The sequence below is a fragment of the Girardinichthys multiradiatus genome, chromosome 7 (assembly GCF_021462225.1).
Source record: "Girardinichthys multiradiatus isolate DD_20200921_A chromosome 7, DD_fGirMul_XY1, whole genome shotgun sequence".
NCBI classification, from domain to species: domain Eukaryota; kingdom Metazoa; phylum Chordata; class Actinopteri; order Cyprinodontiformes; family Goodeidae; genus Girardinichthys; species Girardinichthys multiradiatus.
The window spans coordinates 30,539,361-30,564,413 of record NC_061800.1 but is presented as its reverse complement, the minus strand read 5'-3'; the positions used below and the strand labels follow the sequence as shown (position 1 = coordinate 30,564,413).

General features: G+C 39.9%; 1 protein-coding gene across 1 annotated transcript in view; it reads right to left on the bottom strand.

Annotated features, from left to right (window-relative positions):
* Positions 1-23,443, bottom strand: part of igf2bp2a (insulin-like growth factor 2 mRNA binding protein 2a) — a 76,808-nt gene extending 53,365 nt beyond the window's left edge. Inside the window, exons 1-2 of the mRNA XM_047370184.1 lie at positions 22,987-23,443; positions 21,870-21,930 (exon numbers count right to left, since the gene is read on the bottom strand). Of these exons, the coding sequence (XP_047226140.1) occupies positions 21,870-21,930; positions 22,987-23,161 (236 nt within the window). The 5' untranslated portion in view covers positions 23,162-23,443. The remainder of the gene's footprint in view (positions 1-21,869; positions 21,931-22,986) is intronic.
* Positions 23,444-25,053: the final 1,610 nt, after the last annotated feature.

Below are 25,053 nucleotides of genomic sequence, written 5' to 3'. Positions count from 1 at the left end.
GCAGTGTAATTGTGTTTAGCGGGTGCAATAAGGGAAGCTCTGCATGAAAAAAAAACACAGAATCAGTCTGCAGACAAGCAAACAAATAAAAATATTTATAAATGCGGATGTTCTTTCAGGGGCATTCATATTACTCCTCCGATTAATACTAAATCAAACAGCTTTTTTAGTAAAAATCCTTGGAGCATAGGTTCAGTGAGTTCTTATAGTTGTAACTGTACTGAAAGGGATGCTATAGTACAGTACAAAAAAATGCAAGGCCGAATTTTAAGTAAGTTGGTGAAGAGCTGGAGGAAATTAATTATGAAAACACTCCAATGAATTTCTGCTGGGTTTTCTTAACTTTGTTAAAATTGTGAGATGAAGAAATGACCCTGATCCAGCATATGATTTGTGAATGAATAGTAAAAAACAACAAAGTTGAAAAACTGTTTAAAAGAAAGTGATTTCCCAATGGCAATTCTGGTTCAGTAAATGTGTTTTACGTAAACTCGTACTCGTTGGCTTCCGCTTTATCCGGGACCGGGTCGCAGGGGCAGCAGAGACGCCCAGACGTCCCTCTCCCCAGACACCTCCTCCAGCTCCTCCGGGGGGAGCCCAAGGCGTTCCCAGGCCAGCCGGGAGAGACATAGTCCCTCCAGCGTGTCCTGGGCCGTCCCCTGGGCCTCCTCCCGGTGGGACGCGCCTGGAACACCTCCCGAGGAAGGCGTCCAGGAGGCATCTGGTATAGATGCCCGAGCCACTTCAACTGGCTCCTCTCGTTGTGGAGGAGCAGCAGCTCTACTCCGAGCCCCTCCTGGATAGCCGAGCTCCTCACCCTATCTCTAAGGGAGTGCCCGGCCACCCTACAGAGGAAGCTCATTTCAGCCGCTTGTATCCGGGATCTCGTTCTTTCGGTCATGACCCAAAGTTCATGGTCATAGGTGAGGGTAGGAACGTAGACCGACCGGTAAATCTAGAGCTTCGCTTTTCGGCTCAGCTCTCTCTTCACCACAACGGACCGACACAGCGCCACCATTACTGTGGCAGCCGCACCGATCCGTCTGTCGATCTCCCGCTCCATGTAATAAATACATGTCAGAATTAAAATTTGTAACAAAAAATCAATATTTGGGGAACACATATATTAAATTTAAAATAAATAACATAATACATTTAAATAGAAATAATAATAATAATGTACAAATATAATGTTAAATAAATATATAATATGTTTTACATTTATATAGTGTATATTTAATTTATAAATAAATTATAAATAATACATAAAAATAGAAAACGAATTGGATGTCCTGGCTAATAGTAAAAAAGAACAACTTAATTTGACCAAAAAATGTTGCTCCTATTTTAGTGCATCCTATACATGCACTCAATTTTTCCTTGCTTTCAGTGTTTACTCATACGTCACTCTGTGTTAAAGTCAATGGACAGACTTGATGTGTTGCTGAATGTTCAGACAACAGCAAGCAGCAAATCTGTAACATTGGATCATCCATCATGTTGAATCTTGCTTTGCATGAAGTGGGAAAACTGCGCAGGCCTGTTCATGACTGAGGTATGAAGAGATACTCTGAAGGACATCTGCTGGTACGGGAATCACCTCCTATAGCAGTGTTTTCCAGCCTCAAAGCAACCCTGTCCTGCATGTTTTAGATGTTTCCCTGCTTCAACTCATATGACAATCATTATTTAGTAATTTACACATTGGCAACGAACTGTTAAGTTATTTTACGCCTTTGAATCATGTGTGTTGGACTTGGAGACGTGTAAAAACATGCAGCACACAGTGACAAGGACCACGGTTGGGCAACACCGTCCTGTGACACAAAGCCAGAGAAAACACACATGGAGAAATGATTGAAATGGGCGTGCAGTGCCATGTGCTGTCCCGTCCTGTGCACAGAAAATGCCCGCCAGTGGTGTAGCGCCTTTGGTGTAACACCGGCTCCTTCGCTCCGCTCTGAATGCCCTCCACAAAGCATGCAGTCAGCAAAGCCGCTGACAGAACACAGAGCCAGCCTACATGGATACAGCTCCAAACACAAACCCTAACGTATAGCCAGCCGCCTGCTGCCTCCCAGACCCACTGATTGTGTCACACACCTCAGTGCTTGGAGTTACTGACAGGTGGATACCAGCTCATGCTGCTGCGGCGCACTGTTGACCCGCTGCTGGCTGCTCCTCATGGCTGCTCTAGCTGCTTTAGGTCGAGCTGTGCGTCTTGCTCCTCGGGTCCCATCCTTTAATCTGCCAGCCATGAGGTATTACACCGGAGCTGGAGGTGCTAAGCCCATAGGTGCACGCCCCAGTGGGGTCAACTTACATCACACACACCAATCAACAAGCTCTCAAACTGTTTGCCCGCCTGGTCTGCTGTACTCTGCTCGGCCTGTGTGTCGTCTCTTTCTGCCCGCCTCCCTTCTTCCTCCTGCTCCCCCTGGAGTCAGTCAGCTTTACTTGTTCACACATGCACACACACGCACACACTAACTCACACACTACCTGTCCCCTCCCCCTGTGTGTAGGAAAGCTCTTCTAACAGAGAGTGAAAATTTGTTCTGCAACCAGCTAGAGGTGAGTGGATATTCATCCTCTGAGAAACAGAAGCGTAATTAAAAAAAGAAAATAAAAACACACCTCTGTAAGTCGGAGCCGCTGTCACAGAGAAGTCCTGGCTGCCCAAACACAGGCATGAGGTTTTGTTCTAAAGAAAGACTGTTATGCAATCCAGTTTCACTTTCGTTTTGGATAAATTTGGAAGATATGTTTATATCTTTTTGCTTTTTAACTGTATGCTGTCTGCACTTATATTGCGGTTTATAACGTTTCCACAGACCTGTTTAATGTCAGATTAAAAGGTATATACAAATAATGTACAAAAAGGTTTATTAAAATGCCACAAGTACTAAAAAAATTTTCAAAGGTTTAGAACTAAATTAAAATAATTTTATTTAAGTCTATTTTGGGCTCAAAGTCCTCTCAGGGCACTTTACATGAAAGCAAACAGGTCCAGTTCAAATCCAGTTACATGCAATCCAATTCAGTCGAGGTAATTCCAGTAATCTCAGACCAGTACCGAACAGTTCAGGTATAAATTACAAACAGTCCAGTCATAAAATCTAATAAGCAGATCAGCTAATAATGAGAAGAGTTGCAGCAATTAAAAACTTGTGCTAAAGTTTCTGCAATTTTATCACATTTATTCAGATAATTTTTTCTACTACGGTCCTTCCTTCCCACAGACATACAACCACCCTTGAGAAAGATGTTTTAAAAGCTTAAAATAAATATCTTTAATTGCAGTAGCACAATCTAACAGTAAAAATCTAGAAGAATCAAACATTTAAGTGCATTTTTTTCACTGGAATAAAAAAAAAAAAAAAAAAATCATGCAATGAAATAATCGTTTTTACAAAATCAACACTGCAAAATCTCTGACAACTTTTATAAAATACATGCAATTGAGCCAATCAGATTTTCTTCCCAAATGTAGAAAAGAAAAAAAAAATGGCTTTAAAAAAACACATGAAAAAAAACAGGCCTTAAATTTTACTGAGAATTAATTTATTATTTTTACTTTATTTAAAAGTTGGTCAGAGTGCTGATAAACTATTGATCTTCATGAGTTACTGTTTCATAGGCATCAATTTTCTTCAAAATGGGAAAGACAAGACAACATCCACAAGGCGAAGGTGTGTCGGTTTGGCAGGCACGTGTACCTAACGAATAAGGTGCTGTTTAAAATCTACACATTTAGATGGTTTATGTGCAGAACACTGTCTGCTTTTTATGGTTTCTACATCAACTACAGTGATGTCATAGAAATACAGATGGGTCAGCCATGTTCATTCTGTCATACATGCCTTTTTTAATGTGTAACACACCTTAATAGTGTTTGTTTTATTAAATATTTGCTTTGTGCAGGCCTAAGTATACCTGAAAGCTTCAAATTTGGATACAAAAAACATTACTAGTCGAGTAAAGTACATTTTGTAACTGTGGACTTTAATCATTATTTTATATATTTGTAAAAACTGTAGATAATATACATTTTTACATGGTTAGTTTTTACTTAGCCAAGAAGATATCAAGTTCATACTTTGTCCAATGTTAAATGATAAAAGAAAAACAAAAATGTTTTCTTCAAAACCGGGGTTCATACTGTACCATGATTTTTGCACACAGTTATCCTCCTAATATGTACACTCAGAGCAATAAAGAAATAAGAAAAACTGCAGCTATGACAAAAAGACTGGATTTATGTTTATCTTGCCACCAAACATAGTGAAGAAGATGGTAAGGGAAGTTAAAAATGCTCTCTAAAGTTCACAGGCAGCAGTTTTTTCATTGCAACATTACGCTTGTGCAATAAAGGATCAGTTTATTTTAAGCCATTTTACACATCACTGTGGAGGTTGCTGTATGTGAACAACAGATTAACTTCACACTGAATGTCACTGGATTTGTAGAAAACCGAATTTTAAAAAGAAAATTTATGTTTCTTCAAGAGGAACATGCCTGAGAACCATCTGAACAAGGAGCAGAGACAAACAGCCCTTTTACACAAGTGAGTAGAGGTCCAGTAAAGTAAATTAAGTCTTATAAGACATCCAGAGATTAAAATGGTGGTGGGATTATGCATACAGGGAGGATTTATGCAGGTAGGGTGGTGGGGAATAACAGGTTTAAATTCTGAAATGCATCAACAGGCAGTTCTGGTTCTGCTGAGCACTACAAAATAAGTGGACAGTAAAACTGTCCACTGCATTAATTACATTATAGTGCTGCTCTTCAGAAAACCGTAGATCTTCTTGTGTCATGTGACTCACAAGTGGCTGAAGTGGCATTTTCCCTGTCGGATCGTAATCCTGCAGCTCCGAATGCGGACCGGCCAAATGAGGCACCGCAGCTGGTTGAGGAGCTGTTAATGTGTGTGTGTGATTGTTTCCGTAAGGATGCTATTTTATTGTGTTCAATTATCTCAGATGGAACTTTTAGTGCTGATCAATAAATAATAAGTACTTCACTAAATATCTGGAGTTGACATCAATATCTCATTTTAAGAGGGTGACATCTTCAGCCGATGGTGAATTGACAGAAACACAGAAAAGTTCAGCGTCTTGCTAAAGACACTGTACCTTTTTGTGGGGAAAGAAAACCTGTCCAGAATTAATGGGAAGCTGGGTGGAGCTAAATACAGGGCGAACCTAGAGGAAAACCGGTTAGAGGCTGCAAAAAGACTCCAAACTGGAGCGGTGCTTCACCTGCCAGCAGGAGAACAACCATATGCAACCAAAGCTACCATAGAATGGTCAACATTAAAGCATATACATGTGTTTGAACAAGTTAGGACCTAAATTCAACTGAGAGTCTAACCATGTATCACTTTCCAAGGTTGTGTCTGTGTAGGTAAGGAACTGTGGGTAAAAGAATGGAAAACAGTAAACTGCTATAGTGTGGTGATGAACAAAACACAAAGAAGCAGAATAATTAGGGTTGAAATCTCAGCTTCATATCACATTTGCTCAAGGACAAAGAGAAGTTAAAAATAACCCCCTCTCTTGATGCGAACATTGCAAAGTACCACCTGAGTTGCAATCAAAACATTAATCACACTGCAAGGGGGTGGGGGTGGTGGGGGGCTCCTGATTTATGAGAAAGTACCTTCAAGGGTTCGGCCCACCGATTTCACGAGTATTTGTAGCCCCTCTCGGTCTTACGACACTCCTCCTCCACACAGAAACACCAAAACAAATCTAAAGGCCGGCTGCTTTTATCTTTCCTGGCAGAATACACATTTGGCTGGGGTGCCATGTTCACAAACACCCAGATGAAGTTAAAGAGGGGGTTATTAGGAGTGAAGACAGCTCTGAAAATCCAGGAGGTCTATTCTGAAAGGAGAGCTGACAGACACGCAAAATGTATTGAGATCATTGTCTTTTGAGCTTGTCGTAAATGTAATATGTAAAAAAAAACAATATTTTTCTCTCTCTAATACTGAATCAGACTACTTGGGCATCGAGTCTCAAGAATCGATTGGAACCGGCACTAACATATCAATTCTCTCGGAATCGTTCAAATTTTTAAATTTCAATTCCAGCTCCGATACCCAGAATGCCAACCAAAGAAGTCGCTGAACACCAACAAAGAAGAATCCACAGGAATGTGGGCGCGACCATGGACAGTGTGCTACAGTGAATTAACTTTAATTGTCTAGCAAAAAAAAGGAACAACTGTGGATGTATTTTAAGGCAACACCTCAAATATACTGCTACCTAGTGTAACATGATGGAAAATCAAAAGAGGTCAGAAAAGATATCAGGGAGAGAATTGTGGACCTCCACAATGTATATATATATATATATAGAGAGAGAGAATATTTTGAGAGCCCGAGAACACCATCCTATCATGTATGGAGGTGGCAGGAGGGAATGGCGCACTTAAACAAAATGGCATTGATGGACATTATGTGCAAATATTAGACCAATGTCTGAAGACATCAGCCAGGAAGTTAAAGATTGGGAACAAACGAGTGAAAAGGTGTGTTTGTGAGAAAGGTGGCCTACAAATCTGACCCAGTTACAGCGGTTCTGTAAGGAGGAATGGGCCAAAATTCCTGGAATCTATTCTAGGAAACTGGTGGAAGAATACCCAATAACGTTTGACCTAAATCAGTTTTCAATGAGAAATTGGGTGCCAACCTCTGAATTTGAAATGTTTTGTAAAAGTCTGTCTTTTATTTCTAAATTAAGCAAGCTGAAACAAGTTTAGTAACGGACCTAAAACAAGAAAGGCTTAGTCTGATTTAACATCAGACAGTGAAATGAAAGTGTCTTTTTATGCAGTGTGTGTAAATTCTACCTGGTTTCAACTGTTAAGGGCAAAAAAAAAAGGTCAGACAGAAATTAAAAGCAAGTCGGAGCTCGTGGGATTTGTCTCTCTGAGTGCTGATGTTTGATAAAAAATAAAAGCCCATCTGTGTTTGGGAGTTTGAGTGAGAACCTGCAAGATCACATCTAAAGTGTTTTTTATCATGTTTAAATGCTCAATAAATAAGCAAATGCCTGAGGTGGGCGTACATCCATCAAAAGAGTGCAACAATTATGCCTGAAAAAACCTGGAAAAACAATCATGAGTCCGGGTAGATTAGACTCTTTTGTTTTCCTAAAATGCATCACATCTAATGCATGATCTTTAGCGGCTCCACATCTCCACCGCTGCCTATCTCACATCAAACACGTCTTTGAAGCTTGTCATTCGGCATCTCTGTAATTTATCGCCCCACAACGTCAAACTGGCGGAAACCAAGCCGCCTGGGGTCAGTCCCCACACCACTTGAAACGAAATCTCAAAAATGGACTGCCTTCTTCCCACTTTGGTAAGATACCAGTGGCACACACACACACACACACAGGCATCTACTGTACTGTTGAGGAATCTGAATAGCGGTACCCACAACTCTACTAAGAATAACCTGCCTGTCTTGGTTACACTATCTGATAGGGCGGCTCACATTCAGCTTATAGTACATAACATATAGTTGTACGCTGCTTACACCCCCTCATGCATGCGCTGCCGTTCCCCTGTGCGTGTGCAGGACGAGTGGTGACGTTGAGAGCTGGAAGGAGGAAGCGAGAGACAATAATACACGCCATCTTTCTAGGTGGTATGCTGACACAACACATGTGAGGAGGAGGGAGGGAGGGAAGGCAGGAAGTGCTGCACAAGAAAGGCAGTGGAACAGTCACTGCAGCTACATTTTGTTATTCACAATTAGAATAAAAATGACTTAGGCGGACACACAATCATAGGTAAAGAGAAAAAACACTGTTTTAGCACGATTTTCCTTAAAGCAATGACCTCATTAACTTTCTCAACCTCCTGCCCTCTGCTAGAAAGCATGTGTGGTTGCATCAAACATTTACTAACCTGGCGAGCTGAGAATGCCCACTGTTTTACCTTATTTTAACACCCACTGTTTAATCTTGAAGTCAGAGCTATGGACACAGTCTTCAGTTTTAATTGGATAAGTGTCAGCATCCGCTTGATTTAACCCGGCATGGATGGGCAACCCATCAGGGCTCGTCATAATGCTGCTTAAATGCAGCACAGCTGGAAGGAGTGGGACAGTTTGCGGCCTTTCTGGATGGATGTCCACACAAACACAAACACAACCGATCAATCAGTGGACCTTGATATTGGAAACATTTACATATGTTTTCAAAGTTTTGTATGTGTTGTTTCAGTGATTGACACTGTCTGTGTATGAACTTGTAAAAGGGCAGCTTTAAAAATAGTAATCAAGGCTTAAGAAGTCACAATTTCAAAGTCCATATCATTTGGCAATAAAATGTTTGAACCCTTTTTAATCAGATACCAGAGATTTTTTCTCCTGTAGCTTTTCTCCAGGCATTTTGTCTGCAGTGATCAGTCAATTGCTGCTGCAAGCTATCAGTCAGCTGTGTATAATGTCCAAAAGACAACAGGACATGTTCTTTTCAAGATTTTCTAGTACCAAAAAACACATCATATCTGCGCACTGAAACGTGCAGAGTAGTGCTTCCCCCTTCCTCATCTGCTGCAGCAAGCTGTCAGTCAGTTGTGTATCATGTCCAAAATACAGAAAACAAATGCTATCGTTTGAAAAACTTCAAACTTCAAAATATTTTACTGGAATTTCAGCCACAGAGAAGCTTAGAGTAGTCTACTTGGTTTTAAATTTTAGTGCAAATACCATGAAACCGTGCTATTTTCACCCACTATCATACAGTACGTATGAGCCCATACCTACATGAAATATTTATTTAGCTGCAGTAATAAAAATTGTTTTATGTTTACCAGATCAAGCAAAATGTTTTTTTTAATTTGTTTGAAACACAATTGTTCCACAAATTGGTGATATTTTTGTTTAAGGTCATCAAACAACAACTCAGGACTAACAAACAGTAGTTAGTATTATTGATTTCTCCCATATATCACCACTACAGCAGTAGTGGTGATATCTAGGAACTATCTAGGGTGTATTTTGAAAAGTATTAACAAGTTGTCACCAACACCTTCAGATCATTATGTTCTCGTTTTATGATGTATTATTGCACCTCCATCATACATCATAATCTCCCACTCTTCCAACAAATAGATAATGTTGAAAAAATAATAAGACGACCCTTAAAGTCACCCTTTCACCCTGCGACTTCCTATTTTTGTTCTCTGTTCACCCTCGTCTTCCTCGCTGTCCCTCTCTCTCACACAGAGCATGCTCTGTCCTTCTCTCCCAAAGTGACTGACTGGGCCACTTGGCAGGAAGACAGATGGAGTCGTCCTACTCTCCAGCACCTGCCTGGCCCACATTACCCAGCTCATCTCTGGCCTCAGCAAATCAGAGCCGGGTTGAGGCACAGCTGCGTAAAACAACAGGCTTCACGGCGTATCGCAGCAGCCAAATACAAAACAGCACTTCTGCTGAGACTACAGGAGAGCCCGCAAGCGTCGCGCTACCTTGCAGAGACCAGACTGGCACTGGAACACACAGGAATGTTGCAAAAACAGTGGCCCTGAACGTAGTTACAGACTAAACATGTGACAAAATACAGCAACACCAAAGAGAAAAAAAAAAAAACAGCCAAATTAAAGGTATTACTAACACAACAAGCTCTGGTGTAACAAATGCTTTTGCAAATATTGTCTGGTTTTTTACTTGCCTGGTCTTCACCTTGATAGTTCTTTAATTTGTTTCAAAACAGTTTTGAAAATAAAATTACACAACATACAACATTTCATAAAACACAAGAAAAATAGGATATTTCACAAAAATCAAATAAATTGAAAAATGTAAAGAAAATTATTTAATGAGACACAACTGCATAACAGAGTAAACAAATAAAAAAACAAAAATAAATCATAATTATAATAACTATGCTAAGAAACGCTAATGAAAACACATTTGCCAAAACAAAAAAATTTACTGTTGTGTTTATAAAACTATAAATCAAAAAACCTTTAAAATTATTTTACAATAAATTGTTTTTTGTTGATAAATACAGTGTTTCTTTTACATTTACTTTTGGTTGTGTGTGTTTTTTTTTTAGTTTATTTGTTCGTTACTTGCAGTGTTACTTTTTTGGTTTCATTTCTAACCTGATTAATAAGAGATGCACCAATCAAACAGCCCCAGATTGTAATCCAACAGTTCTTCCCTTAATCTACTCTAAAACTGATCACTCTGTCTTTTTCCACTTCATTAATGCATCATAACTGAGAACTCCAACAATATTTGGTCAATCAATTCATCAATAAGCAGCATGTGCTATGATCAACTTTTTAGGGTTTAATAAGAATCTGATAAAGGTTATGGAGATATGCTTCGGTGTATAAACTTATTATCTTGTTAATCCTTCGTTTCCTGCTGGATTTACAATTACTGGCTCTATAAAAAAGCACAAAAGCCCTTTTTTTTCTCTGTTTTACGTGTCGTAGTCTTTAGAAAACAAAATTCCAGAAAACCAGAAATCTGTATCTGCTAGAAAAACCCTGATCAGTGCACGTTTTACTGATTCCAGAAACATTGCAAACACTCAAGATGGAGAAAAAGTCTAATCTGGGAGCCGAGTGGCGTCTGAAATCTAAAGTGTGCTTCTCAAATAAAAAGAAGAGCTACATCTGGAGAAGAAGCTTCTGATTTAGGGTGGAGTTTCAAATACATCTTCCTGTTCATGGAGTAATCATTAACTTTCTTAAACTATATAACCTGCTGAGTGTAAAGGTGCTGTGGTTTTTCATATGTGAAGCTGAAAGCTGAAGGTTAGATATATTTGAGCTGGTAGTAGTCAGTCAAGGATGGAGAAGACCTGAAATGGGATTGCATATGACTTACAAATCCATCCCAAAGCAGAATCTAAAAGCTCCCACACACCCTGCTGAGGCAGGACACTTCACAGCCGTATGCACTGAGCCCCTGAGCCGTGGGAGAAGAAATGCTGCCCTCTATCAGAAGCAGAAACACACAATCTTACCCCAACGGGGGGAGCTGGACGTGCATGTTTTGGTCTTGTCCTCGGAAGTCCTTTTCTCGGTCTTCCTCTTCCGTCACAGAAAGAGAAAGCACAATGGTCAGACTGTGCTGAAAGGTTTTGTCAGAGGTCCGGCTGTGTGTGGATGTTCTGTTAGGGCCGGCGTCAGCTTCCGTCGCATACATATGGAAAAGGATGGAAATGAATAAAGAGGGGTCGCAGAAGGGCTGCGTTTGTGACTCGGACCCACAGAGTTCTACATAGGCACCTTCATGTGCTCACTGTCATGAAAAATCAGTGCGCTGACCACTGCACCACCCTGATCCAGAGGCACTGACTCCTCTCATCTAAGGATAGGTGGAAATTACAAACCTAACCTGTAACCACACATAGAAATCAGTGTTTGCAATGGTTAACCAATCTCAAAGAGCACTGATGCAGCTTTTCCTAAAAAAAAAAAGCTTCCATCCTTCAACCTTTCTTTCTTTAAGCTCAGCTAACCACTCAAAACTGGTTCCCATGGCAAAGCGGAGAACCTAACCTGCAAGAGCTGGAAGTGAATACACACACATGGAAGCACACACCCATCCTGGAGCTCAATGGTGCAGCTTTGCTCACACATCAGGATGCTGTAAATGTCAGAAGACCGCTGCCTCACTATCCTTCAATATTTTGGGGCTTTACAAAGAGCCAGCATCAAAAAAGTCCCTGATATCAAGAAAATCTACTCCAGCTACATAGAAGGATTGTACAACAATTGTCCGTGCTTAGGGCTACTCTTTAACAATACATCTAGATTTTCCTGAAACTAGTTGGAGGCGTAGAAATTTCTCTGTGATCGGGACTAGGATGTGTATAAACTGGTTCTTTGTTCTAAGGCATTAGCTGGTTGCCGGTATCAAGGTGTACTATGGTTTTAAATATTTTCACACACCCTTCTTGAGATTTAAAATCTCCTGGCTGAATGAAGCATAGCTGCTGCTGCACACTGCAAGTCTGCTGGCAGTTGGTGTGGTTAGCACAGCTAGCATCACTAATTCAGCATTCTGTGCGTGAATGTGGGTCTGTATTTTAACTTTGACATTTCAAAATGCCTGCCAAGATTTCAAAATACAGCATGTTCTTTAACAGACGGGGGTTAATAGCTCCAACTTTACTGTTATAGGTTCAGCCTTACTGTTATGTTTGGAGAGTTGCTGTTGGTAGCACTCAGAGGTTGGAAAAGATATAGGATTTTTGAGTTTCTGACCTGCTGCTCAACAGTCAACGTCGGTGAAACTGAAACTGCCGACTCCAGTCACCGGCTGATTATTTTGTACATCTCTGATTCCAGATTACAGTCCTTCGTGATGAACTGCAAGAGAAACGACCGAAACGACCGTTGTTTTCTCCCGCTGCCCAGAGGGATTCAGTAGCATAGTGTTCCCGCTCACCCATTTGTTGCTGCACACTGCCAGCCAGCTGTCTGAAAGAAGACTACTACACTTTTCCCTTGTTTACAAGACAGAAACATTTTACTGTTTCAAAAAAACAAAACAAAAAACAAGGATGTCATGGCTTATAAACTAAAGGAGCTTTAATCTTTAAATCTTATTTGAAAATCAAATTGTTATAAATAATGCTACTTTAGCAAAAATAATGAAGTTATTCTATGGTTGGGTTTTAGGTAAAAGCATTTAGATCATGCTATACATTTTTATTTTGTTTATTTACCATAAGAATCTTATATCGGCCCAATCCTCCATGAGATATCTACTACTTGATATTAAAGTAATCTTCTGGTCCCAAAGATGTATCTCTGATCAACAGCCTAATAAATTTCATCACAAAGTAATATTCCTAAACACCACCCAAAACCTCTTCTATAACTTCACCTTTGTGAACTCAGATTGTAGCAGCAGTGCCTTTGATTTTTGCCATAAATCCCAAAAGGTGCACTGGCATCTGTAGTATTGAACTCATCCTGAACACACAGGAAACATTCTCATTTGTTTTCCCAATCAATGCCCTAACAACACGTTCTGTGTGTGCCATTATTTCTCTGAAGAAGAATGCTTGATTTGAATAGTGTAGGTGGCGTCTTCTCTTCAGCGAGCGCCGTGATATTGTGTGATCAGTTTGGCACATGGATTTGATTTTGCAATTGCCAGGAAACTGTTCTGCGAGAGCTCGTTGGATGAGGAGCTGATTCTGCCTGTATAGCTTGAGCTTTGTGCTGATGCTGTTTTAAAAGTTTTTTTGCCCTTGTTTTTTTTACTGAGCCCGTTGCTAACTTTTTTTTTACATGCAGGGACAAGTCAGTATTCTGCACAATTAACGCAATGCATTGTTAATGTGCTTTCTGTTGTATCCTAGCGAGCTCTACCTTACTTGTCTCTAGTAGCTGCTCCACCTTTCCCATAGCGCTTTGTTGCTGATCAGTTTTTTATCATGCATATATTATCAAATGTTACAAGCAGAAATATGAGGTGCAAAAAGAGAATTCTTTCTCTGTGGCTATACCCAAAGTGACCATTTCTCAGTCTATAAGTACAGCTTAGGCCCCTATACTGTAAGTCTGTTTACTTCTGTTGGGAACAAAATGCAGGGCTCTTGAATCCTGAATTAAATTCCACACGAGATGTAAATTCAGTCCCGGTCTGGAGGTCTGAATAACTCAGAAGAAAGAAATGGTGACAAAAGCCAAACAACAATGAACAAATACATTTTCTTTTTTTCAGTGGCCTTCACTGATAGCTACCAGACAGAAAATAATCGAATATCGTGATGAAGACCATAGCCTCCACACATTGGGTGCCTTCTCCACCGCTCCACCACACAACGCCCCGAATATTTGTGTTTATTCTAAAGATTTTGAATCACTTAGCAATTGTTTATCATGCTTTTATTGTCTTTAAGTGCCATTTTAGAAAATATTTTGCAACTATTCTGGGCATTTTGTGTTTTTTAGGGTTACTTGTAGAGCTGCACCATTAACTGCATCACAATATCAAATTGCATGATCCCAGTCGCTAAGAAATGCTTGAACGCAATATTTGGTAGGTTGTATTATTTCAAGGGAGATGCATTAACACTTTGCATGAAAATAATTAATCTAACCAGTTAGATGGATGCTTAATGTTAAGGTATCAACAACTTGATACTTCAACAAAATGCTTAAGCTCACAGAGAAAATCCTGATGGAAAACAAGGAGAAGAGAGAAAAATGTTGGTTAATCACGATTGATATTGTCATCTTAATGATCTTATTTCTTTATATCATACAACACAAGTTATTTGTCCCAAATTTCAGCAGGTGTAGAGCGCAGGGACTGAGTCGCTAGTTCTCGTCTGTCCCATTAGACTGTGTGATCAATTTCAGATGCCAGTAACCAAATACCTTTCACATAATTTCAAGAGGAATCTGTCCCACTTTGGGATCTTACATCATTTATGATTAAAAGGTAAGGGAGGCGACCAGCTTTGGGTCAATAGCGTTCCCAGAAAACATCTCTCAGCCAGCAGCTCAAAGCATTTCCGTCCCAGCCTCACTCCATCTCAAACCCTGACTGGCTCCTCTAGATTTTTCACCTGTTCGAAAACCATCAGGGGTCTCGGGTTGTACCAACCAAGCAGTTTTATATGGTGGTGATATGGCACAAGGACTGGGGTGGGGGCGGTCTGCCTGTGTGAGAAATGCCACCTGCTGCACGCCTCAGCTGCCCACCCTCTCTAAAAGCCACACCCTCATCAGCCCGCTGTGAGGATCAGCTTCTCCGAAGGCTGAGTGGTGTTCTGCTTTATATCCAAAATGAAGCAGTTACCATTTCTGTCTCTGCAGTGTCATTTCTACATGACTCCTCTGTTCTTATGCCGCACACGGACTCAAACTGAGCAACGGGAGGGGGTCGCTGAAATGCAAGGGAAGACCAAGCAGCTGTGGCTTCTTTGAATTTTATTTTGCCCCCAACAAAAGAACTTAGGCATGGACTCATAATCCTGATTCATATCTCATTAAATCACATGCAACACATTTAAGGATTCCAGCGATTCATCAAACCCTGATTAGCAGCTATACCTCAAACATCTGCTCACGTTAGTGTCTAAATCAGATGAGAGCGGCCCCACTTTTCTTTTTTCCCTAACTGTGCTGCGATCCTCATAGACAAATGTATCACTGAGAGTATCAGAGATTTCCAGGGAATGAGAAAACAGAGTTTCATGGATTTCATGAGATTGTCAGAGCGTGAAAACCTTCAGGAAAAACACCATAATTTCACAGTTTTCACACACAGATTTAAAACTAAACTGTATAACATGATTTTGCCGCATTTATTTGAAAATAGTCATGAAAACTGACTTTTTTATACAGAATCATACACAGATGCACACTCATGCACAACTATCACACTCTGACCAAGACATGATGAGATTACACAGAGATAAAATAATCTTGTATTGCACAGATTGTGCCTGGGACTGCTGTCTATGAAGCTGCTACGATACGTTTTTAAACATTTGTGCTAAACTTACTGATATTTGTGTGTTGCTGTTCTTAAACTTTATCGTTGTTTCTTTTTTACCTTATGTACAGTATTTTAGGACACGTCGTAAAGGTTCTTAAAAACAGATATTTCATTTATTGTATAAAAAGCTGCATGACCTTTTGTTTTTCCTCACCTAAAGGCTAAACTTTTAAAGTAATTAAGATTAACAAATGTATTTCTATTTGCTGAATGCCAGAATAAATTTCTTCAAATTCTGAAACTTGCAGATATTTCCTTATTGTTTGGTAGAATTAGTTATTGTTTGCTGGGATTTTGACCCATTCCTCCTAATAGAACTGGGGTAACTGCATCAGATTTGTAGGTTGGCTTGCTCACACACCTTTTCAGCTCTGACCACAACTTTTCTTTGGGATTAGGATCAGGCTTTATAAAGGCCACTCCAAAACACTGACTTTGTTGTCCCTGACCCACTTTGTAACTAATTTGGTGGTAAGAAGACCTATTTGTTCCCAAGCTTTAACTTCCTGGCTTGTGTCTACAGATGTTGTTTCAATATTTCCACATTATTTTCTTTCCTCGTGTTGCCATCTATTTTGTGAAATGCACCAATCCCACCTACAGCAAAACACTCACATAGCACGATACAGCCACTTCCGTACTTTACAGTTTGGATAACGTTCTCAGTCTTAGAACCTTCACCTATTCTTCCAAATGTAATAATGGGCAACATGGCCAAATACACCACTTGACAAGTCCCCCAAATTTTGCATCTTTGCCTCACAATGCATTTTCAAACTGTCTTCTGGCTTTTATGTTCCTTTTGGAATAATGGCTCTTCGTCCCTGAGTAGTCTTTAAGCCCATGTCGGTACAGGGCTTGTTTCACCATGAATAATGACACTATCTTACCAGCTTCAGCCAGCATCCTTACATGCTGTTTTGTTTTTGTTCTGGGGTTGACTCACATGCTTTGCACCAAAACATGTTCATCTCTGACACACAGAACACCTCTCCTTTCCTAAACAGTATGACTGGACAATTAAGAGGAACCACACTTGTGGAGGTATACAGTTCTCCTCCTGATAACTTAATATTCTGATTTTTTCATGATGTCAGGCAAGGAAGGTGCGTGTCAAAACAGATCATAAGATGGGTTTTTCCAAATTCTTTAAAGGCACTGGGTTAGTCTTAGTTCAGATCTTAGACTTAGTTTATGTAAATTTCTCAATTTGAATAACATAGTAAAAAATCTTTTAAAATTATCTTTCATTATTTTAGCATTTAGCAAATAGAAACACTGCTGATGATCCTAACTGACCTAAAATCGGAGTTTAATAATGTTTATATATGTTTTTATACAGCGAGAAACCTGGCTTCAACTAAAGATAAAAAAGAATTTGACGTTCTTTCGGTATGCTGATAGACAGTGTGCAGCAACAGGTGGTGGAGGGGCAGCACTGCCTTACTCCATACGCCATGCAGTCGAAGAGGACTCTGGTCACACCGGCACGTTTTCCTGCGTAACATTAAATGTACATCAAACGGTAGTAGTGGTGAGACAGAACATTTTTGTGCTTTTTGGACACAAGTGACCGGCCCATGCGCACCCAGAATTAAATGTTCTCTTTTATTCTTTGCACACAGAAGCTGACCTCCATTAGCCAATAAGAATAAATCATCAGGGACAGATTCTCTTGCAGGCACTGTGAAGAAAAATGGCTTCAGTAGCTCTGCTCCAGTAGGGTTTATGACTCTCATCTCTAATCAATGAAGGGTTTATTTTGTGCCCGTGACAGGCTGTATCCACATTAATGTAACAATCCAGAGATTAAACAAGAAGACCATGACTCATATGGCTGAAACTGTTGATCATCACATGAATTTCCCTCAGATAGAAACTTTCCGCTTTGTTGTATATTTCTATAGCTTAGTCACAAGCTAAGTCATCATTTCAAAGGGATCCTCCTCATTCCAGCCACGCCTTCCACACCTCCTCACTACTGTTGCTGCTGCTGTTCAGAGCCGCTTGGCTGTTTATTCAAATCCTGCTTGTAATGAGTGTAATGCCACAGTAACGTATTAGTCATGCAACAGGTTGTAATGCAAGACGAAAGAAAAAAAAAAGCTTCCCGGGAAATGGATCCTTACAGATGCTGCAGTGTAAGGGTTGGATAAAAACATTAGAGCGCTTCCAGCTCTCAGGGAGCTTAGTCTACGATCTCACAGGTCTGATAGGCACACAATGAATTTACAATTCTCTCACATCTGATCTTCGCTGCTCCTCTTAAGCTATATGTACTCTGTTGGCACTAGAAAGTCGTTTTTTCACTTCAGGACAGAAGAGGGGAAAAAAAAAATCTGCTTTCTGGAAAAAGTAAATAATTGCTGTACAGATAAAACTTTAAAGAGGCTGAATTTAAATGCAGCAGTCAAACTAAATGCTTATAGCTCATTTATGACTATTTTATTTTTATGTATGCACTAACGTAGAGCCACCTTGTTTCCTATGACTTCAACGTTAAGCATATCAAGAGCTCTTCATGACTGACGTCTCTAAACACCTTCAAGCATCACAGCTCCTTCAGCCAGGTGAGCAGTGGATGTGGCTCCGGGGTCAAAACCAGAGCCCAAACCGGGAGAGCTCCCCCCCCTCCATCCACCAGGATCAACTCGGGAGTATTAATGGATTGAAAGTGGATCAACGGATGGCTATCGTGTTTCGCTGTTTAGATTCAGCGTGCACTCTTTGACACGCCAAACACACACATGTGCACAAGGGGCCAGCTCTGTGGTGCAGTGCAGATGTTTACACCCAAGAAAAAAAAAAGTAGGCAATTTCATATTTAAATGAAAAGCACGGAAAAGCTGTGCTTATTCTCTTTCTGCCTCATCTCAAGAGCCAGCACTCCATCTGAAGTTTATCACTTGTTTGATTTAGGCTTGTAAGGGTTAGATCAGACAGGTAATCACAAACATTTCAGCTCATCCAGGCCAGCAGCTACCATTCTGATCACTCAACAACAGCGTCTTGCTGAATATTGATAACCGACTATTGATCAAGCTCACAGCTGCAGCTTTCGTTCACCTATTTCACAATCAGTCAAGCAACATATAATTCAGGTCACACCAGGATCACTTCAAGGCACTTCCAAAAACAGCCACTTTCTCTCATTTGTTCCTTAAACAAGCTACAATTAAATATACTAGAACAAAAACACAAAAAAGAAGTTTTTTAATATTAAGGAAAGCAAATTTTACTTTCTTTATTTCTTAGAATAAAGGCAATTTCTACAATTCTTCTATATTTCTTTAAACTGTCTAATATTTTTATTTGTTTTACCTATTACTTAATTTGTTCTGTTGCAACATTTATTTATACAAATTGAGTATTTTAAACCTACAGTTTTATATCAATAAGATGTCACAATGATACCAATAACCAAGACACAATATGTTTTAATTTAATTTAAATGTCCTTTTTGCATGTAGTGACAGATCCCTTTATTGTTAACATTTTACATAACTAAAATAATATGGAAGTGACTAAAACTGTCAAGTAATTTAAAGATAAAGATAAATTTGGCAAATAATCTGCATCAAGTTATTATATTTTCAATTAAATAGAGGCTTTAAAGGTTATTGTGTAAGAGTTTAAAAGCTTCCTGGGTTCGCAGTAATTTACCTCTGAATTAATTTCAAACACAAAAGCATCAAACAGCACAAGCAGAAGCTTCATTAAATTGATAAATTCAATGTGAAAACCTCCTGATCTAACACCTAGAAACCACATTTTAAAACAGGCCCAGTTCCTCATGGGATCAGCAAATAACATGTTTCCACCAACATATCATCTCACCCAGTCTGATTCATGTTTTTTATTTTTCATTTCTTTAATAGCAGACCTAATTTTAGTGAAGAAAATACACCCATGTGCACTTGCTAGACGCTACACAGCAAAACAAGATAAACAAGCAGTAAAAACAGCAAACAGCAGCTAAAACTACAGCAGGCCTGAATTAAAAAACAACTTAGAAAGCTCAGCAAACTGGATTTAAAGATGTATCATCATTCCTCAAGGCCTGTTTGACGATATATTTTCATGTACCAAGGTTTTAAAGTGAAACTATTTTTTTATAATTTATGTACAGGATCTAACAAAAAACAAAACTAAAGGCAATATAAATTCTAATTGAATTTAATCTAATTTCTCATTTAAATATAAATTAGACTGTTGTTTTACATTAAGGGTCAGACTGGACTGTGTCATCGAATCCAACATGTGTTGTATTAGATTGGATTCAATTTATTGTGTATTTCTGTATAACTGGACCTGTTTTTCTTAAAAAAAGATGAGATGACCCTGAGGTGACAAAAATTGAAATTAATCAAATTAAATTGAATTAATAAAAAAATGCAATTAGCATATTGCTTAAAAATCAATAGTTGGGTTACAATGCATTTTAAATGTATTTAGAGGACAAGGATGATTTTCATCATACCGCTGGTGTATGCAAAATACCAGTAAACTGTACTTTTATACACTAGCATAGTACCACTTAAGAGCAAAGTATTTTAAAAGCACTTTAAGCTTTTCTGTAATTAAAGTTAAACTAAAACGGTCTTAGCTTTTCCAAAAGAGCATCCTTTAAGTGTACTAATCTGCAAAAATACTTAAAGTACACCGACGATTATTCTGACTTCTATTTTAAATACACATTGCAAGTAAACTAATCTGCAAATATACTTGCTGTGTACTAATGTTCATTCTGACATACACAAATATATTAAAAACACTTTAAGTTGTGCTTTTCTACAGTTTTACTTAAAGGTAATTACATGTTCCAAAAGGGCACATTTTAATCATAATGCAAATATCCTTTAAGTTTCCTGCTTTTTCACCTAAACGCAACCTTACTCAAATATGTCATAATTTAACATATTAATTACGCTTTTTTATGTATTTAAGTATTTCTGCCATTAAACGTAAATCCACCGTTTCGGGCGTGATTTCAGGAATTTTCACATTTATTTTTGGTTTTAACGTGCCAAATCATTATATAGCATTTAATAGGAAGCAGCGAACGTTCCAGTTCAACCAGTTGGCTCTGCGTTTTCAAAAGAACACCTGTACGTATCAACCGCTCATGGACCTCGCATACATGGCGGAGATTTCGCTTTAAGGCCCCGTTTTTCTTGTTACAGGGAAACAGGCTCTCCAGGTCCAGTAGCTGCACATACACCCTGCCGATTGGATGCATGCGGCCAGTCACATGCACTATGGACATTTTGCTGCGTGCTGGTGTCGGCCTATAGCCGTGCAGACAGCAGCAGAAAGCAGGGATCATCATCGTGGCAGCCATTATAGGAGGGCTCCTCCAGCATTTCCACGACCTACGTGCACATTAACTCAGGGGAGTGGCGCAGGCTTTGACACCATGTTTGCGCCTCGCAAATCGAGCCGTAAAGAGGGGAAACTGCACGCTTTACTCGACTGCTGTGCATTTTAGACGTAAATAACGCTCTATGAAGGGGCTGCAGGGCGAAGAAAATGGGCTCTAATACAGGAAAGTGTGGCTTTACCCAAAAAAAAGGGGGAGGACGCACATGAAGTGGGGATCACGTGTTCTTGCACAAGGGGGTTGAATATTTACCTTTTTTGTCACGCAATGTACTTTTTTTCCTTATAGATAAAGAATTATATAAGCATGTAGGAATGTGGCTGTGTAGTTTGCGTAATAAGGCGTTACGCCCATGGAAACAGTATTTTCTCAACCTTTTAAAAACTTTTAAGGATTTATATACTTTTGTAAAGTGCTCAGGCGCAGAAATGCATTAAGTCCAAAGACTATATAGTATTCAAAGAAGAAGGGCGGATGACTGCAACTCATTGTGCGATACAGTTCCAGCAAATAATGAAACTTAACCTTATCGCCTACATATGTAGAAATGAACATTTAAGGTGGATCACGTTATATACGCAAAATAAACCAAATCAGGGCCCAAACATGCCATGTCTGATGCGTGTGTGAGTGTGTGCGCTTGGGATAAGGGGCCTCGCTTGCAGATCACGCAACATGGCAGCAGCCACGGTTGTGTTCTGCGGATGTTGGGACTAAACTGTTTCTTTTTTGTCGCTTTTCTTTCTGTTATATGTTTGGACACACGAACAATTAGGAGCTTCCATCGCCAAGCAACAACAGCAGCAGCAGCAGCAACAACAACAACAGGCAGGCTCAAATCTCACGAGAAAAACAGGGAAATGTGGCTTACTATATTTCACAGCGGAAGTCTACAGGTCACACACACACACACACACACACAGACATGAGGGAAAGGCACAATATAGGTGTGTGGGTGTGAGTGTAAGCGCCTACCTTAGCTTTTTGGGAACAGAGTAGTCTACCTCTATCAGCTTTCCGTGCAATTCAACTTTACCTGCAGGGGCGAGAATGGACAGTGTAAGTCATGTGTTTGCAACAATGCACACCAACACTTCATGAAGTAGTTGCGTCCCCATTCACATTTTTTAAAGAAAGTACGCTGCGCGCACCGTGGCGCAATCTAAGCACTTTGGAGGGGGGCATTTTGTGCGCCAAAACGAAGCTTGAGCTTATATAGTAGTAGGGTATGAGTGGAGGTGGTGGGGAGGTGAGGGGAATGGGCAGCCATGCTTTCCACTCCCACAAGCTGTGCAATGAGGGGGTATATGTGTTTCTCCTGTAAAAAAATAAATAAAAATAAACCCCCAAACAGATGCTAGGTAGGTGATTCCTCCTTTCTTGAATTTTTGGTTACTATCACGCACAAATAGGAGTGCGTCGCCTGGCGCAGCACGGAATTAGCGTCTCACCTCGTCCTCCTCCTCCCCCCACCCCCACCATCTCTCTCCATCTCCTCCTCCAACACTCAGCTACCTGTTTATGAGCCCTTTTCCTCCGGACCCCCGTGACCCACCTCCAAGACACCTCGTAAAAATATAGCCGGACACCGGGGGAACACGGATCCGACAAGTTTTCCGCACTGGCGCCGCGCTGCGCTCCTCAATAAAATCAGGACGAAAAATAAGTGAAAAATAATTATGCCTACCCGAACCCAGTCAGTCAGTCAGAGACCATCCCATATACATTCCAGCGGCTGATCGCGAAAAAAAAGGTAAAGGAAAGTAGCGCCATGCACCATTGGAATCTCCTTACAATAAAAAGACGAATTAAAAGGTGATTCTGAGCGTGGAAATTTGCCTTAAGACTGTGCGTGTTTTCCTCTAAAAAATATATCTTCCGAGTGTGTCCTGCGTGGGATCGATCATTTATCCAATATCTCCAACTCTAATCACAAACACCGTCCCGTGCAAAAACACGTTTTTTTTTTTTAAAGCAACAATAGCAACAATAATAAATATTGCATACTTCACTTTGACCCACTGGAGTGTGATTTCCCCTGTCAGCAGCGAGCAGCATCACTCAGCGCAAATATCAAAATCCACACACTTACCAGAGAGAGTCTCTATAGCCTTTATGGCCGAGTTCTGGTCGGGGAAGTCCACAAAAGCATAGCCGGATTTCAACAGGACCTGCTCGGGCGCTGGCAGCTTCCTTTCCCCGAAGAGCTGCTCCAAGTCCTCGACTGTAACCGAAGGACTTAAATTCCCAACATATAGTTTGTTCATGATCTGAAGAGCCTGAAGAAGAGAAGGGGGCGATCTCGAAAGGCTTGTCAGATCTCAGGAGTGAAGCGATATTGAGAGTAGTAGAAACCAAATTTTCAAAAAAATTAAATAATAAAAACAATAAAATATATATATATATATATTTTTTTAAATCACCCTCCAGGTTCTTAGTGCGCAAAATGAGCGGCCCCCCAGTACCAACCAACTCTGGCCCTGGTCAAACTCTCAACGGGGACTGGGGGGGCAGGGGGTGGTGGTGGTGAGGTGAGGTTAAAAAAAAAAAAGTGTCGTTACGACGCTATTACTCCGGAGCCAACAAGCGCCGCCTCTAAATAAAATCTCCCTGAAAAATCATAAGAAAAAATGTTTGAAGGTGCATGTGCCGCTCGTCCGGCGTGCAGAGGGGCATGGTGATCACTAGGTTGCGTTCAACGAAAGGGCTGGGCTTAAAGGAGGCAAGGGGGGTTATTTCAACAAATCATAATAAGGGCCTCTAGGCTGCATTAGAGTAAGGGGCTTGGCTTGGTTTAGAGACGGGAAGGGAAGGGCAGGGGTGCTTCCAGAAAGGTTGATGAGGGGCGGCCATATGGGGGCCACTAATAATTTTGAGGTTGTGTGGCAAAATATGATAATGAAAACCTGGCATGGACTTTAGGACTTACAGGGATTTCCTGGCCTATATATTAAAATGTGTTTTATTTAATTAATAATTTAAAAAAAATGATTATTTATTTTTAATTTTCTAAATTTATTACCATCCTAAATTGCTTTTATAGTGTAATAGTCTGTATGTAAATGTTTTTAAGTGCTTATATTTCAACAATCAGCTGATTTGATAGCAACATTTCTAAGCTGTGATTTTACTGTGACTGTCCTTATTTTGTTTAAATAGATACAGGATCCTGATATCCTTTCAGGGCACAACAAAGAATAATTAAGAAACCATGTCAATATAAGTACATAGATGCCACATCTCATCAGAGCTTGTCCATTTTTCTCTCTTAAATTCATGCCTAAAATATAGATTTTAACTGCAATATGTCCGCTCAGATAGGCACCAGCCCCCTCCGTCACCCTGAAAGGATTAGCAGGGTTAGACGATGGATAGATGGGTGGATGAGCACTGATATGTCTAGCATTTCTCATTCAAGTGTACTTGAACTTCCCTTTGGCATGATTAAAGTATTTTTGAATTGAATTTAAATATATATATTTTTATCTTTTCTTCATTCCTCAGGAACTTTACCTTGTCCTGTTTTCATGCACGATGGTGCTGCTTTAAAGGGAACATCTGAAAATTGATTGCACTATGTACAACGACGTTATATTCTATAGCGTCCAGCTCTATACAAAAGATATGAGGGTGTCAGGCCAGGCGACCCCTGTCGATCCCTCCCCTTCTCTGGTGCCACAGGAGAAAGAAGTAATAAATAGGAGTTTCTGGGTGGAAAATCCTAGTTGCGGTCACTGGACTTGTTGACTTAAAACACTATACCACTGATCCCTCCCTCAGTTGAGGCTTTTAATTATTTATGAGTGTGCCATAAATATGGATTTCTGGGATCCTTTCTCTGCAGTCAGCACCTGTTTGAGAAATATTAGAAATTTCTAGCATTTACATGAAGTCACAGGTAAAAACATTCCTGCACAAGAAATTACACAAATACACGAAAAGCAATAAAGAAAGTGAAACCACATTGTCATCCTTTGTACATTTTGTCCTTGTAGAAATTATTCAAATTTCTATTTGCTGCCTGGAGTTTTCACGTAACATAAATTGTAGAAAAAACAAATGCTGATAAGAACTGAAGGGGATTCCTGAAGGAGCCACTCTTGAGCCGTACACATGAATCCTTTTATTTGCCATGGCGGTTGTGTAAGTGTTTGCAAAT